General features: G+C 44.4%; 1 protein-coding gene across 7 annotated transcripts in view; it reads right to left on the bottom strand.

Annotated features, from left to right (window-relative positions):
* dock8 (dedicator of cytokinesis 8) overlaps positions 1–16,152 on the bottom strand; it is a 464,486-nt gene that overhangs the window by 205,013 nt on the left and 243,321 nt on the right. For all 7 annotated transcript variants that reach the window (XM_070881523.1, XM_070881482.1, XM_070881473.1 and 4 more), the window contains one exon: positions 1,061–1,223. In XM_070881523.1, the coding sequence (XP_070737624.1) occupies positions 1,061–1,223 (163 nt within the window). The remainder of the gene's footprint in view (positions 1–1,060; positions 1,224–16,152) is intronic.

The following is a 16,152-nucleotide window of genomic DNA, read 5'->3' on the forward strand; positions in this document are numbered from 1 at the left end:
TTGCTGACGATACAAAGATGGGAGGAAAAGCAATGTGTGAGGAGGACACAAAAAATCTGAAAATGGACATAGACAGGCTAAGTGAGTGGGCAAACATTTGGCAGATGGAGTATAATGTTGGAAAATGTGAGGACATGCACGTTGGCGGGAAAAAAAAATCAAAGAGCAGGTTATTATTTAAATGGAGAGAGATTGCAAAGTGGGACCTCGGGGTACTTGTGCAAGAAACACAAAAGGTCAGTATGCAGGTACAGCAAATGATCAGGAAGGTTAATGGAATTTTGGCCTTTATCACGAAGGGGATGGAGTGTAATAGCAGGGAAGTTTTGCTACAGTTGTACAGGGTATTGGTGAGGCCACACCTGGAATACTGTGTACAGTTTTGGTTTCCATATTTACGAAAGGATATACTTGCTTTGGAGGCAGTTCAGAGAAGGTTCACCAAGCTTGATTCCGGAGATGAGGGGATTGTCTTATGAGGAAAGGTTGAGTATGTTGGGCCTCTACTCATTGTAATTCAGAAGAATGATCTTATCGAAACATATAAGATTATGAGGGGGCTTGACAAGCTGGGTACAGAGAGGATGTTTCCACTGATGGGGGAGACTAGAACTAGAGGGCAAAATCTTAGAATAAGGGGCCGCCCATTTAAAACTGAGATGAGGAGAAATTTCTTCTCTCAGACGGTTGTGGATCTGTAGAACTCACTGCCTCTGAGAGCTGAGGAAGCTGGGACATTGAATAAATTTAAGACAGAAATAGACAGTTTCTTAAACGATAAGGGAATAAGCGGTTATGGGGAGCAGACGGGGAGGTGGACCTGAGTCCATGATCGGATTAGCCATGATCGTATTGAATGGTGGAGCAGGCTCGAGGGGCCATATGGCCTACTCCTGCTCCTATTTCTTACATTCTTATGATCTTAAACTACAACGGTCAGTAAAATGAGAGGAGTGACAATAAATTTGATCAGGACATTTTTGGAAGCAACTTTAAAATTACAAGCTTCATGTAAAAGCTCGGCAGATTTGCATTTTACACAGGCACCATGGTCACTCACCTGTAAGAGGTATGTGGAACATAGACTTCTCGAGAGGGGAACTCTAGAATTTCTTTGATTGGTCGGCTACGGTTTTCAGGATATGGTTTCACTGGTAACAGTTCAGGTGTAATGCAGAACGCGGGATTCTCTGCAGCTGGTGAGATTTCGAGTTTTATTAGACCTGAAACACATCAGAAAACGTGAATTAGAAAGAACTTATAGCACCTTGTCACATCTTTCAGAAATGCCACAAAGCACTTCACTTACATGGACTGCGGTTATGGAGACAAGTGCTGCTGCCATTTTGTACAGAGCAAGATCCTACGAACAGCAATGAGATTAATGGTCCATTATTTCATTCTTGTTGGTATTGGTTGAGTTGGGAATGTTAGTCAGAACAGTGGGAGACATCTGTGCTCTTCTTTGATTAGTGACAACTGGATCTTCAACATGCATTGAACAAGCCGACAGGACTTTGGTTCAATGTTCCATCTGAAAAACAGCACTTTGAACAATGCAGCACTCCATCAGTGCTGCACTAGTGTTTCAGCGAAAGTTCGAGACTGGGGTTTGATCTCACAACCTTCAGAGGTGAGACTGTTTCAAACCGAGTCAAGCTTATACTTCAAGCATGAAAAGCAACAGAGTGAACAACTCCCAACCTTTGCGAACCAAACAATGATACAACCAATAATAATGACGGTTGTATAATATTCTTTTAATAACACTATTTTATTTCAGGCTAGACCGTTATATAATTTTATTAATCAAGTTACTTAATGGATACCTCTCCATGCCACACACTTTCCTGGGCTGAATTTACAGTCTGCATTCTGTCAGGGGTGCTCTATAGCTGCCAATGGTGCATGAAACACAAAAGGATAGTATACAGGTACAGCAAGTGATCAGGTAGGCCAATGGAATCTTGGCCTTTATTGCAAAGGGGATGGAGTATAAAATCAGGGAAGTCTTGCTACAGTTATACAGGGTATTGGTGAGGCCACACCTGGAATACTGCGTACAGTTTTGGTTTCCATATTTATGAAAGGATATACTTGCTTTGGAGGCAGCTCAGAGAAGGTTGACTAGGTTGATTCCGGAGATGAGGGAGCATAATCTTAGAATAAGGGGCCGCCCATTTAAAACTGAGTTGAGGAGGAATTTATTTTCTCAGAGGGTTGTAAATCTGTAGAATTCGCTGCCTCAGAGAGCTGAGGAAACTGGGTCATTGAATAAATTTAAGACAGAGATAGACAGTTTCTTAATCGATAAGGGAATAAGGGATTACGGGGAGCGGGCGGGGAAGTGGACCTGAGTCCATGATCGGATCAGCCATGATCGTATTAAATGGCGGGGCAGGCTCGAGAGGCTGTATGGCCTAATCCTGCTCTTATTTCTTGTGTTTTTTGTTCTTTTGTTGGAATATGGCATATAGTGAACTGCTTTCTGATTTGCCCATCAGTACAGTGAGACTACCCATCCCACTATCGTGCATCCACTTCAATGTATGGCTGAACCTGGAAAGCTATATGTGCCACCATAGGCTTGACCTTGCATTACACCACTTCACTGGAGAGTGTTTGGCAACTCCAGTTTATGTCACTGACAATTAGGCTTATTTACTGGACTCCACTGAATTCCTGATTTCGGTCACAACGTTGTGAAAAAGCCTCAGATGGAGGCGATGTAGCTGCCCTCATAGCACAAAAATCAGAATGCCAACCACTGCTTTACTCCCTTTCCCCATTGTAATATAGCTCCACCAAGTGGACTACTGCTCCACCTAGTGGATCGCCGTGGTAATGCAAGTACTGCTGTAAATACAATAAAAGACATATGGGGGGCGAAATGCTGCATCCCAAAAAGGCCACTTACTGCCAGAAAGCAGCGGCCATGCGGCGGAGTCGAGCAGCTGCCAGCTTCCGGTCCAGTGGCTGCCACGATCGAAATTCACCTTGGGGAATTTTCTGGCGGTCCCCACTTCCATCCAGCTGCTGCCGACCATTCAAAGCGCATCATCAAAGCACGCACGGCTGCTCTCCTGCACCTCCATGGCACTCACTGTGAAATTTAGGTGAAAAAAATCCACGCTCCGCCATGCACCTTGTATTCTGCGGCCCTTCACGGGCAGGGGACACTGCCATGGATGCCCTGGGTTTTTTTGCCAGCCGACTTCCCGATCGATGAGACAATTATTGTGTCGGGTTCCACCAAGCCGCCAACAGGCAGCCTGGCACCCTTCTTGGGTGCCAGTCCGCTGGCCCAGCCGAAACCCTCCCTGGTGGCCCATTGGGCCGAACCTAAACAATTGCTGATTCTCTCCCCTTTAAATGAGGAGAGAGATGTGGTTGCGCACATGCGCAATGACGTCACCACCGCTCCGCTGCGAGAATCCGTCCAGGCCCCACTTCTGCTCCTCACCAGTAATTACTGTCGCACTTCCACCCCCATTATGACCGGCTTCCGATCCGCTCCAAAAAAATTGCCAAAGAGCTGAAAATGGATCAAGAGTCTGCCTCGTCTGACAAGACGGTAAAAACACTTGGAAAATGGTCGGATTGCCAGGTTTCCGGCGAGGTGAATTTTTACCCCATGATTTTTAAAGTCATTTTGTGTGTAGTGTGCTTTGTGATGTTGTAGATATCACATTAGCGATGAAGATAGGATAATCGGATACCCTAGCTGAAATTTTTGTTGGTGGATGATTCCAACCAAACAACAAAGAGATTAGAGAGGTTCTTTGTTTGCAGAACAGCTAAGATTCCAAGGTAAATTACAAACACACTTGGCTGAACAGCCAGAATCCAGATGGCCGCATCTATGGGAATAATAGAGCACTTGGGTGAGTTCCATCGCGACCAAGAAACTTTTGGAGCCTATGTTGAGCGGCTAGAAATGTTTTTCACCGCAAATAGTATCGGCGAAGTTCCTGATGATGAAAACCGTAACCGGGTGGCATTAGAAAGAAAATGGGCTATTTTCCTGACTGAAGCAGACCCCGAGGTGTGTGAAACCCTGAAAAATGTGCTTGTTCCCACCAAGCCAAAGGACATGCCATTGGAGGAGATTCTAACCAAGTTAACACAGCACTACAGTCTTGAGCCCCTGGAAATTGCTGAAAGTTATCACTTTGGAATATGAGATCAATCGATTGACGAGGGTATCAGTGAATACATTGTAGCTTTAAAAAAGTTATCCATTCACTGTCATTTCGGAAACTTTCAGGACCGAATATTGCGTGGCTGCTTTGTTTGTGGGATGAAAAATGAAGCAATCAGAAGAAAGTTGTTGACAATGCATAACTTGACTTTTGATTTAGCTTGTCAGGCAGCTATGTCGATGGATATGGCAGACCAATGCTCCCGAGAATTTTGTGCCATTTCCAATCGTCAGACAACCGAAGTGAATTACCTGCAGGTTAGAAGAAAAAGGTAATTGGCCCCCAAGGCCTCAGCAACTGGCCATGTTCACAGCGCATTGAAGTCGTGCTATCAGTGCCTGGAACAATACATTGCTCAAAGCTGTCCATATGTGAAGGCAGAGTGTTTCTTCTGCGAGAAAACTTGGCATCTTGCTAAGGCATGCCGACTGAAGAGTAAACCGATGTTCAATGCGAAGTACTGTCCTCCAAATAGACCTTGCAGGAATTAGGATACCCATGGAAATCGACATGGGTGCATCCGTGAGCGAGTACCAGAATCGCTATATCTCGACAAGTTACCAGTTTACTGCAAGCCATGTCCCATTCCATACACACTCAAGGAGAAAGTTGAGCAAGAACTCAAAAGACTAAAAACTGAGAACATTATCTCTAAGGTAGATCTAAGTAATTGGGCTACACCCATTGTTGTTGTACCTAAGTCAGATAGTAAGGTAAGGTTGTGTGATGATTATAAAGTAATCGTAAACCAAGTTCTAGAGGGTAATCTATCCAAGACACTGCCAAATTTAGAAGACTTGTTCACAACGCTGACAGGTGGCCAGATCTTCTCAGAGTTAGATCTGACAAAAGCCTATTTACAACATGAACTAGATGAGGAGTCCAGGTCATACTTGACTATAATTACTCATCTAGGCCTATATCAATTTAATAGGCTACCATTTGGAGTGTATTCCGCCCCCACCATATTCCAAGGGTGATGAACCAAATTTTGCAAGACCTTGAATGGGTAGTATGTTATTTAGATGACATACTCATTTCAGCACCAAACAGGCAAATCCATAATAACGCATTGAATAAAGTGCTCAAACGGCTAGAGAAGCACAAAGTACGAGTGACTGTTCCCCACAGTGAGTTATTTCAAAACTCAGTGGAGTACTTAGGGCACAGAATAGACAAAGATGGTTTACATCCAACTAAGGGGAAGCTGGATGCAATCAGAAATGCACCCACTTCCAAGAATGTCACTGAACTGCGATCATTTTGGGTCTTTTGAACTATTATGAGAAGTTCCTGCCAAATTTGGCGACAATGTTACATCCACTGAATGAGCTGTTGAGAAAAACAGGTCCATTGGAAGTGGTCAGAAGTGGTCAGAAGCAATGCAGTATTCAAAGATTGTAAAAGCCAGTTGGTAGAGAGTACCATGTTAGTTCACGATGACATATTTAAGGAGATCAAGCTCACATGTGACGCCTCTCCTTATGGAGTTTGGGGCAGTGACCTCTCATGTACTACATAGTGGAGAGGAGAGACCAATTGCTTTTGCTTCATGCACTCTCAGTGCCAGTGAGCGTAAGTATGCACAGATCGAAAGGGAAGCTTTGACATTAATTTGACAAGAAGTTCCACAAATACTTGTATAGTCGTAAGTTCACCATCATTACTGACCATAAGCCACTGACAGCAATCCTCCATCCAAAGTCCACAGTTCCAACATTAACTGCAGCCCAAATGCAGAGATGGGCTTTGATTTTGTCAGCATATACGTATGACATTAAATACAGATGATCAGCTGATCACAGTAATGCTGGTGCAGTAGTCTAGGTTGCCATCCCTATCACAAGTTACACCCAATAGGGAAGAAGTGTTCTATTTTTCATACATTGATGAGCTTCCAGTCACAGCTGAAAAGATGACCCAGTTATGTCAAAGGTGTATGATGACACAGCAATTGGCTGGCCAAAATAAGAAGTAAAACACGAGACAATTTGTGAAGATTGTTTGCTTCATATGGCCTCCCAGAAGAGACTGTCTGATAATGGGTTGGATTTTGTTCAGATGAATTTGCACAGTTCATGAGCAGAAATGGTGTGAAACATACAAAAGTTCCACCATACCACCCTGCTTTAAGTGGTGCAGCAGAGCGCACTGTACAGTTTGTAAAATGTGCTGTCAAACAAATGTTGAATCCAAATCCAAAGAAATGGCAGTTGTCATTGGGCCACAAATTGGCAAATTTTCTAATTAGTTATCAAAGTACTCCTCATACATAGAATACCAGCAGAGTTGTTTCTCAAACAACAGCCGTGAACCAGGTTCGCATTGTTAAAGCCAAATCTGGCACAGTCAGTAGAAGAGAAACAATGAAGACAGAAAAAGAATCATGATAGAGGTAGAGGAAGAGAGAAGTGTGAAATTTAATCAGAAGGTTAGAGTGCAGAACCATCACCATAAACGGTTAAAGTGGTTAACGGGTAAAATAGTGAAGATATATGGTCCTCGTACATATTTGGTCACGATGTTTGGTCATAGAAAGGTTAGGTTTGTTCACATCGATTATATTTTACCGACAGATGTGGAAGGAGTTGAAAGTTGGAATTATTCGATTATTTCTGATGAGTCAGATAGACTTGTTACAAGTAGAGTACCAGTAGCAAATCCTACATCAGATGTACTAGAAAAAAGTCCAAGAGAATGTCACAATTTAAGTCTGAGTCCGAATCAGGTAGACAAACGGCCTGAATTTTTAGAGAGTCCAAATGTAAATCAAGGGTTTCCCTTGGAGAAAAACTCTCCTCAGGCTCAGCCGAGAATGAGTCTATGTTCGACAACATGTTTGGAAAGTTCTGTTCGAGAGTGAAGGCATCCTCTTTGAAAAAGAAAATCAGTGGCTAAGTTTGATTTATAAATATGGCAAAATAAGCCCATATCTTTTGTTGTGTATAACCATGCACGTATGTATGATAATTATTTTGTTCTGATTACTTCTTCATTAAGGAGGGGAAAGTGTAATATTGCTCCACCTAGTGGACTACTGCTCCATCGAGTGGATGACTGTGGTAATGCAAGTACTGCTGTAAATACAATAAAAGACATATGATGTTTGGAGCCATTGTGTGTAGAGTGCTTTGTGATGTCATAGGGAAGATATCACACCCTTAAAGGTCATTAACAGGTCATCGCTCCGAGCTCCAATGCCATCTCTCCTGCAACTCCCTGTTCGAATCCCTCCAGTCTGGCTTTTGCGCGTTTCACAGCACTAAAATGGCACTAAACAAAATTATAAATGGTATCATCTGTGTCCATAGAAACATAGAAAATAGGGGGGTGCAGGAATAGGCCATTCAGCCCTTCGAGCCTGCACCACCATTCAATAAAATCATAGCTAATCATTCACCTCAGTACCCCTTTCCTGCTTTCTCTCCACACCCCTTGATCCCTTTAGCCGTAAGGGCCATATCTAACTCTCTTGAATATACCAATGAACTGGCATCAACAACTCTGCGGTAGAGAATTCCACAGGTTAACAATTCTCTGAGTGAAGAAGTTCCTTCTCATCTCGGTCCTAAATGGCTTACCCCCTTATCCTTAGACTGTGTCACCTGGCTCTGGACTTCCCCAACATCGGGAACATTCTTCCTGCATCTAACTTGTCCCGTCCCGTCAGAATTTAACATGTTTCTATGAGATCCCCTCTCATCCTTCTAAACTCCAGTGAATACAGGCCCAGTCGATCCAACCTCTCCTCATATGTCAGTCCTGCCATCCCGGAATTCAGTCTGGTGAACCTTCACTGCATTCATAAGAACATAAGAACATAAGAACATAAGAATTAGGAACAGGAGTAGGCCATCTAGCCCCTCGAGTCTGCTCCGCCATTCAACAAGATCATGGCTGATCTGGCCGTGGACTCAGCTCCACTTACCCGCCCGCTCCCCATAACCCTTAATTCCCTTATTAGTTCAAAATCTATCTATCTGTGACTTGAATACATTCAATGAGCTAGCCTCAACTGCTTCCTTGGGCAGAGAATTCCACAGATTCACAACCCTCTGGGAGAAGAAATTCCTTCGCAACTCGGTTTTAAATTGGCTCCCCTGTATTTTGAGGCTGTGCCCCCGAGTTCTAGTCTCCCCGACCAGTGGAAACAACCTCTCTGCCTCGATCTTGTCTATCTCTTTCATTATTTTAAATGTTTCTATAAGATCACCCCTCATCCTTCTGAACTCCAATGAGTAAAGACCCAGTCTACTCAATCTATCATCATAAGGTAACCCCCTCATCTCCGGAATCAACCTCATGAAGCGTCTCTGTACCCGCTCCAAAGCCAGTATATCCTCCAAAGCCAGTAAGGCGACCAAAACTGCGCACAGTGCTCCAGGTGCGGCCTCACCAACACCCTATACAGTTGCAGAAGGACCTCCCTGCTTTTGTACTCCATCCCTCTCGCAATGAAGGCAAACATTCCATTCGCCATCCTGATTACCTGCTGCACCTGAAAACTAACTTTTTGGGATTCATGCACAAGGAAAATTTTTAAGCCGGTTCACGGACTCCCAGGCCGCCTGCAATTTCTCCGGTCTGGAGGAGTCCGTGTTCCATGTTTTTATTGAGTGCACAAGGTTGCAAGCCCCTGTTCCATTATTTGAAGGGGCTGCTCCTGAAATTCTGGCTGCACTTCAGTCCCACTCTCCTGATCTTTGGGCACCCTGTGCGGAGGGGAGCGGGTAGGTCCGAGGGCCTCCTCGTAGGACTGCTCCTGGGCACGGCCAAGGGTGCCATCAGCCGGTCCAGGCAGCGGGCGGTCGAGGGGGTCGTTCAACCTGACTGCCTGCCTCTCTTCCGCTCTTACATCCGGTCCAGGGTGTCCTTGGAGATGGAGCACGCGGTGTCCACCGGTACGCTCGCGGCCTTCCGCGAGAGGTGGGCACCGGAGGGACTGGAGTGCATCATCACGCCCGGCAACCAAATTTTAATTTGATTTTACGTTTTAAAGTTTAATTTGTTTTCATTGCCGGTGCTTTTAGTGTCCCCCTCCCCTTTCATAGGGGGCACTGGAAAAATTTGATTTTAGCGCCCCAAAAAAACCAAAAAAAAAAAGAAAAAAAAAAGGGGCCTTGAAAATGTCTGCTGTGTCACCCAGGTCGGGTGGCATGGTTTTAATGTTTATGTTTTTGCAGGTAAACTCAAAAGAGTTTCATGCACAAGGACCCCCAGGTCCCTCTGCACCGTAGCATGTTGTAATTTCTCCCCATTCAAATATTATTCCCTTTTTTTGTTTTTATTCCCAAGGTGGATGACCTCACACTTTCCGACATTGTATTCCATCTGCCAAACCTTAGCCCATTTGCTTAACCTATCTAAATCTCTTTGCAGCCTCTCTGTGTCCTCTACACAACCCGCTTTCCCACTAATCTTTGTGTCATCTGCAAATTTTGTTACACTACACTCTGTCCCCTCTTCCAGGTCATCTATGTATATTGTAAACAGTTGTCGTCCCAGCACCGATCCCTGTGGCACACCACTAACCACCGATTTCCAACCCGAAAAGGACCCATTTATCCCGACTCTCTGCTTTCTGTCAGTCAGCATATTCTCTATCCATGCTAATACATTTCCTCTGACTCCGCATACCTTTATCTTCTGCAGGAAACTTTTGTGTGGCACCTTATCGAATGCCTTTTAAAAATCTAAATATACCACATCCATCGGTACACCTCTATCCACCATGCTCGTTATATCCTCAAAGAATTCCAGTAAATTAGTTAAACATGATTTCCCCTTCATGAATCCATGCTGCGTCTGCTTGATTGCACTATTCCTATCTAGATGTCCCGCTATTTCTTCCTTAATGATAGTTTCAAGCATTTTCCCCACTTCAGATGTTAAACTAACCGGCCTATAGTTACCTGCCTTTTGTCTGCCCCCCTTTTTTTAAACAGAGGCGTTACATTAGCTGCTTTCCAATTCGCTGGTACCTCCCCAGAGTCCAGAGAATTTTGGTAGATTATAACGAATGCATCTGCTATAACTTCCGCCATCTCTTTTAATACCCTGGGATGCATTTCATCAGGACCAGGGGACTTGTCTACCTTGAGTCCCATTAGCCTGTCCAGCACTACCCCGCTAGTGATAGTGATTGTCTCCAGGTCCTCCCTTCCCACATTCCTATGACCAGCAATTTCTGGCATGGTCTCTGTGTCTTCCACTGTGAAGACAGAAGCAAAATAATTGTTTAAGGTCTCAGCCATTTCCACATTTCCCATTATTAAATACCCCTTCTCATCTTCTAAGGGACCAACATTTACTTTACTCACTCTTTTCCGTTTTATATATCTGTAAAAGCTTTTACTATCTATCTTTCCTTTCTTTATTGCTTTCTTAGTCTTTCTTTGCTGTCGTTCAAAAATTTTCCCAATCTTCTATTTTCCCACTAACCTTGGCCACCTTATACGCATTGATTTTTAATTTGATACTCTCCTTAATTTCCCTGGTTATCCACGGCTGGTTATCCCTTCTCTTACCGCCCTTCTTTTTCATTGGAATATATTTTTGTTGAGCACTATGAAAGAGCTCCTTAAAAGTCCTCCACTGTTCCTCAATTGTGCCACAGTTTAGTCTGTGTTTCCAGTCTACTTTAGCCAACTCTGCCCTCATCCCACTGTAGTCCCCTTTGTTTAAGCATAGTACGCTCGTTTGAGACACTACTTCCTCACCCTCAATCTGTATTACAAATTCAACCATACTGTGATCACTCATTCCGAGAGGATCTTTTACTCGGAGATCGTTTATTATTCCTGTCTCATTACACAGGACCAGATCTAAGATAGCTCGCTCCCTTGTAGGTTCTGTAACATACTGTTCTAAGAAACAATCCCGTATGCATTCTATGAATTCCTCCTCCAGGCTACCCCGTGCGATTTGATTTGACCAATCGATATGTAGGTTAAAACCCCCATGATTACTGCCATTCCTTTTTCACATGCCTCCATTATTTCCTTGATGATTGCCCGCCCCACCATGAAGTTATTATTTGGGGGCCTATAAACTATGCCCACCAGTGACTTTTTCCCCTTACTATCTCTAATCTCCATCCACAATGATTCAGCATTTTGTTCATTAGAGCCAATATCATCTCTCACAACTGCCCTGATATCATTCTTTATTAACAGAGCTACCCCACCTCCTTTCCCTTCTTGTCTATCTTTCTGAATCGTCAGATACCCCTGTATGTTTAATTCCCAGTCTTGACCACCCTGCAACCACGTTTCTGTAATGGCCACCAAATCATACCCATTTGTAACGATTTGTGCCGTCAACTCATTTACTTTATTTCGAATGCTGCGTGCGTTTAGGTAGAGTGTTTTAATACTAGTTTTTAATCCATGATTTTTAGTTTTGACCCCTCCAGCAGCCCCTTTACATTCAGTGGCCATTTTTGTTTTTTGCCTTGGGTTTCTCTGCCCTCCACTTTTACTCATCTCCTTTCTGTCTTTTGCTTTTGTCTCCTTTTTGTTTCCCTCTGTCTCCCTGCATTGGTTCCCATCCCCCTGCCACATTAGTTTAACTCCTCAATAGCAAGAACGTCCTTTCTCAGATTAGGAGACCAAAACTGAACACAATATTCCAGGTGAGGCCTCACCAAGGCCCTGTATAACTGCAGTAAGACCTCCATGCTCCTATACTCAAATCCCCTAGCTATGAAGGCCAACATACCATTTGCCTTCTTCACCGCCTGCTGTACCTGCATACCAACTTTCAATGACTGATGTACCATGACACCCAGGTCTCGTTGCACCTCCCCTTTTCCTAATCTGCCACCATTCAGATAATATTCTGCCTTTGTGTTTTTGCCACCAAAGTGGATAACCTCACATTTATCCACATTATACTGCATCTGCCATGCATTTGCCCACTCACCTAACGTGTCTGAGTCACCCTGCAGCCTCTTAGCGTCCTCCTCACAGCTCATACCGCCAGCCAGCTTAGTGTCATCTGCAAACTTGGAGATATTACACTCAATTCCTTCATCTAAATCATTGATGTATATTGTAAATAGCTGGGGTCCCAGCACTGAGCACTGCGGCACCCCACTAGTCACTGCCTGCCATTCTAAAAAGGACCCTTTTATCCCGACTCTCTGCTTCCTGTCTGCCAACCAGTTCTCTATCCACATTAGTACATTACCCCCAGTACCATGTGCTTTAATTTTCCATAACAATCTCTTGTGTGGGACCTTGTCAAAAGCCTTTTGAAAGTCCAAATACACCACATCCACTGGTTCTCCCTTGTCCACTCTACTAGTTACATCCTCAAAAAATTCGAGAAGATTTGTCAAGCATGATTTCCCTTTATAAATCCATGCTGACTTGGACCGATCCTGTCACTGCTTTCCAAATGCGCTGCTATTTCATCTTTAATAATTGATTCCAACATTTTCCCCACTACTGTGTCAGGCTAACCGGTGTATAATTACCTGTTTTCTCTCGCCCTCCTTTTTTAAAAAGTGGTGTTACATTAGCTACCCTCCAGACCATAGGAACTGATCCAGAATCAATAGACAGTTGGAAAATGAGCACCAATGCATCCAATATTTCTCAGGCCACTTCCTTAAGTACTCTGGGATACAGACTTTCAGGCCCTGGGGATTTATCGGCCTTCAATCCCATCAATTTCCCGAACACAATGTCCCACCTAATAAGGATTTCCTTCAGTTCCTCCTTCTCTCTAGACCCTCGGTCCCCTAGTATTTCTGGAATGTTATTTGTGTCTTCATTCGTGAAGGCAGCACCAAAGTATTTGTTCAACTGGTCTGCCATTTCTTTGTTCCCCATTATAAATTCACTGAATCTGACTACAAGGGACCTACATTTATCTTCACTAATCTTTTCCTCTTCACATATCTATAGAAGCTTTTGCAGTCAGTTTCTATGTTCCCAACAAGCTTCCTTTCATACTCTATTTTCCCCCTCCTAATTAAACCCTTTGTCCTCCTCTGCTGAATTCTAAATTTCTCCCAGTCCTCAGGTTTTTTGCTTTTTCTGGCCAATGTATATGCCTCTTACTTAGATTTAACACTATCCTTAATTTTCCTTGTTAGCCACGGTTGAGCCACCTTCCCCGTTTTATTTTTACTCCAGACAGGGATGCACACTTGTTGAAGTTCATCCATGTGGTCTTTAAATGTTTGCATTGCCTATCCACCGTCAACCCTTCAAGTTTTATTTGCCAATCTATTCTAGCCAATTCACGTCTCATACCATCGAAGTTACCTTTGCTTAAGTTCAGGACCCTAGTCTCTGAATTAACTGTGTCACTCTCCACCCGAATAAAGAATTCTACCGTATTATGGTCGCTCTTCCCCAAGGGGCCTCGCACAACAAGATTGCTATTTAGTCCTTTCTCATTACACATCACCCAGTCTAGGATGGCCAGCTCTCCAGTTGGTTCCTTGACATATTGGTCTAGAAAACCATCCCTAATATACTCCAGGAAATCCTCCTCCACCGTATTGCTACCAGCTTGGTTAGCCCAATCTATATGTCGATTAAAGTCGCCCTTGATAATTGCTGTACCTTTATTGCACGCATCCCTAATTTCTTGTTTGATGCTGTCCCCAACCTCACCACTACTGTTTGGTGGTCTGTACACAGCTCCCACTAGCGTTTTCTGCCCTTTGGTATTCCGTAGCTCCACCCATACAGATTCCACATCATCCAAGCTAATGTCTTTCCTTACTATTGTGTTAATTTCCTCTTTAACTAGCAACGCTACTCCACCTTCTTTTCCTTTCTGTCTATCCTTCCTAAATGTTGAATACCCCTGGATGTTGAGGTCCCAGTCTTGGGCACCCTGGAGCCATGACTCCATGATGCCAATTATATGATATTCGTTAATTGTTGCCTGCGCAGTTAATTCGTCCACCTTGTTACGAATACTCCTCGCATTGAGGCACAGAGCCTTTGCCCCTTTAGAATTTTGCTGTAATGTAGCCCTTTTTGATTTTTGTCTTCCACTCTTTATTCTATCTTTTGCTTCTGCCCCCATTCTACTTCCCTCTGTCTCCCTGCATAGGTTCCCATCCCCTTGCCATATTAGTTCAACCTCTCCCCAACAGCACTAGCAAACACTCCCCCTGGGACATTGGTTCCGGTCTTGCCCAGGTGCCGACTGTCTGGTTTATACTGGTCCCACCTCCCCCAGAACCGATTCCAATGTCCCAGGAATTTGAATCCCTCACTTCTGCACCACTCCTCAAGCCACATATTCATCTTAGCTATCCTGCCATTCCTATTCTGACTAGCACGTGGCACTGGTAGCAATCGTGAGATTACTACCTTTGAGGTCCTACTTTTTAATTTAACTCCTAGCTCCCTAAACATAGAAACATAGAAATTAGATGGAGGAGCAGGCCTTTCGGCCCTTCGAGCCTGCACCACCATTCAATAAGATCATGGCTGATCATTCAACCTCAGTACCCCTTTCCCGCTTTCTGTCCATACCCTTTGATTCCTTTGACTGTAAGGGCCATACCTAACTCCCTTTTGAATATATCTAATGAACTGGCCTCAACAACTTTCTGCGATCGAGAATTCCACAGGTTAACCACTCCCTGAGTGAAGAAGTTTCTCCTCATCTCGGTCCTAAATGGCTTACCCCTTATTCTTAGACTGTGACCCCTAGTTCTGGAACTCCCCAGCAACAGAAACATTCTTCCTGCCTCTAACCTGTCGAATCCCGTCAGAATTTTATATGTTTCTATGAGATCCCCTCTCATTCTTCTAATCTCCAGTGGATACAAGCCCCAATTGATCCAGTCTCTCCTCATATGTCAGTCCTGCCATCACAAGAATCAATCTGGTGAACCTTCGCTGTACTCCCCAATATCAAGAACATCCTTCCTCAGATTAGGTTTTTAAAAAAAATCACCCCCCTGCACACTCCCCCCCTCCCATACTGCCCCCCGCCCCCAACACTCCCCCCCCCACCCCTTCAGCTTGCAGGACCTCATCCCATTTGTTGCTTATATCGTTGGTACCTATATGCTCCACGACAACTAGCTGTGCACCCTCCCCCTCTAAAATGTCCTGCAGCCGCTCCGACACATCCTTGACCCTTGCACCAAGGAGGCAACATACCATCCTAGAGTCTCGATTGCAGCTGCAGAAATGCCTATCTATTCTCCTTACAATATAAACCCCTACCACTATAGATCTCCCACTCTTTTTCCTGCCCTCCTGTGCAGCAGAGCCACCCACGGTGCCATGAACTTCGCTGCTGCTGCCCTCCCCTGATGAATCATCCCCCCCAACAGTACCCAAAATGGTGTATCAGTTTTAGAGGGGGATGGCCGCAGGGGACCCCTGCACTACCTTCCTTCCACTGTTGTTCCTGTTGATCACCCATTCCCTATCTGCCTGTGTATCCTTTATCTACGGTGTGACCAACTCACTAAACATGCTATTCACGACATCCTCAGCATCGCGGATGCTCCAGAGTGAATCCACCCGCAGCTCCAGTGCCACAATGCGGTCTGTCAGGAGCTGCAGCAGGATACACTTCCCGCACATGTAGTCGTCGGGATCACTAGAAGCGTCCCTGAGTTCCCACAGAGCACAGGAGGATCATGACACGTGTCCGATCTCTCCTGTCATGACTTAACCCTTAGATTAACCTAACTTGGCAACAATGTCAAAGGTTACCTACTGTTAACGAAATAAAAAGAAGAAAAAAAGATTAAGTACTCACCAATCCACCAGCCAATCACATACCCGCTTGGCTGTGACGTCATCTTTCGATTTCTTTCTACTTCTTTCTACTTCTTTCTTTACCTTCTGCCCCTGCACCAGATGGCCTCCTCCGACTCTCAGGTGTTTATAGGCCGCTCGACTCCCCGAACTCACGCTTCTGTGGCGCCTCCTCTGACTCTCGGGTCTTTATAGGCTGC

This window comes from Pristiophorus japonicus, chromosome 1, assembly GCF_044704955.1.
Source record: "Pristiophorus japonicus isolate sPriJap1 chromosome 1, sPriJap1.hap1, whole genome shotgun sequence".
In the NCBI taxonomy this organism is placed as follows: domain Eukaryota; kingdom Metazoa; phylum Chordata; class Chondrichthyes; family Pristiophoridae; genus Pristiophorus; species Pristiophorus japonicus.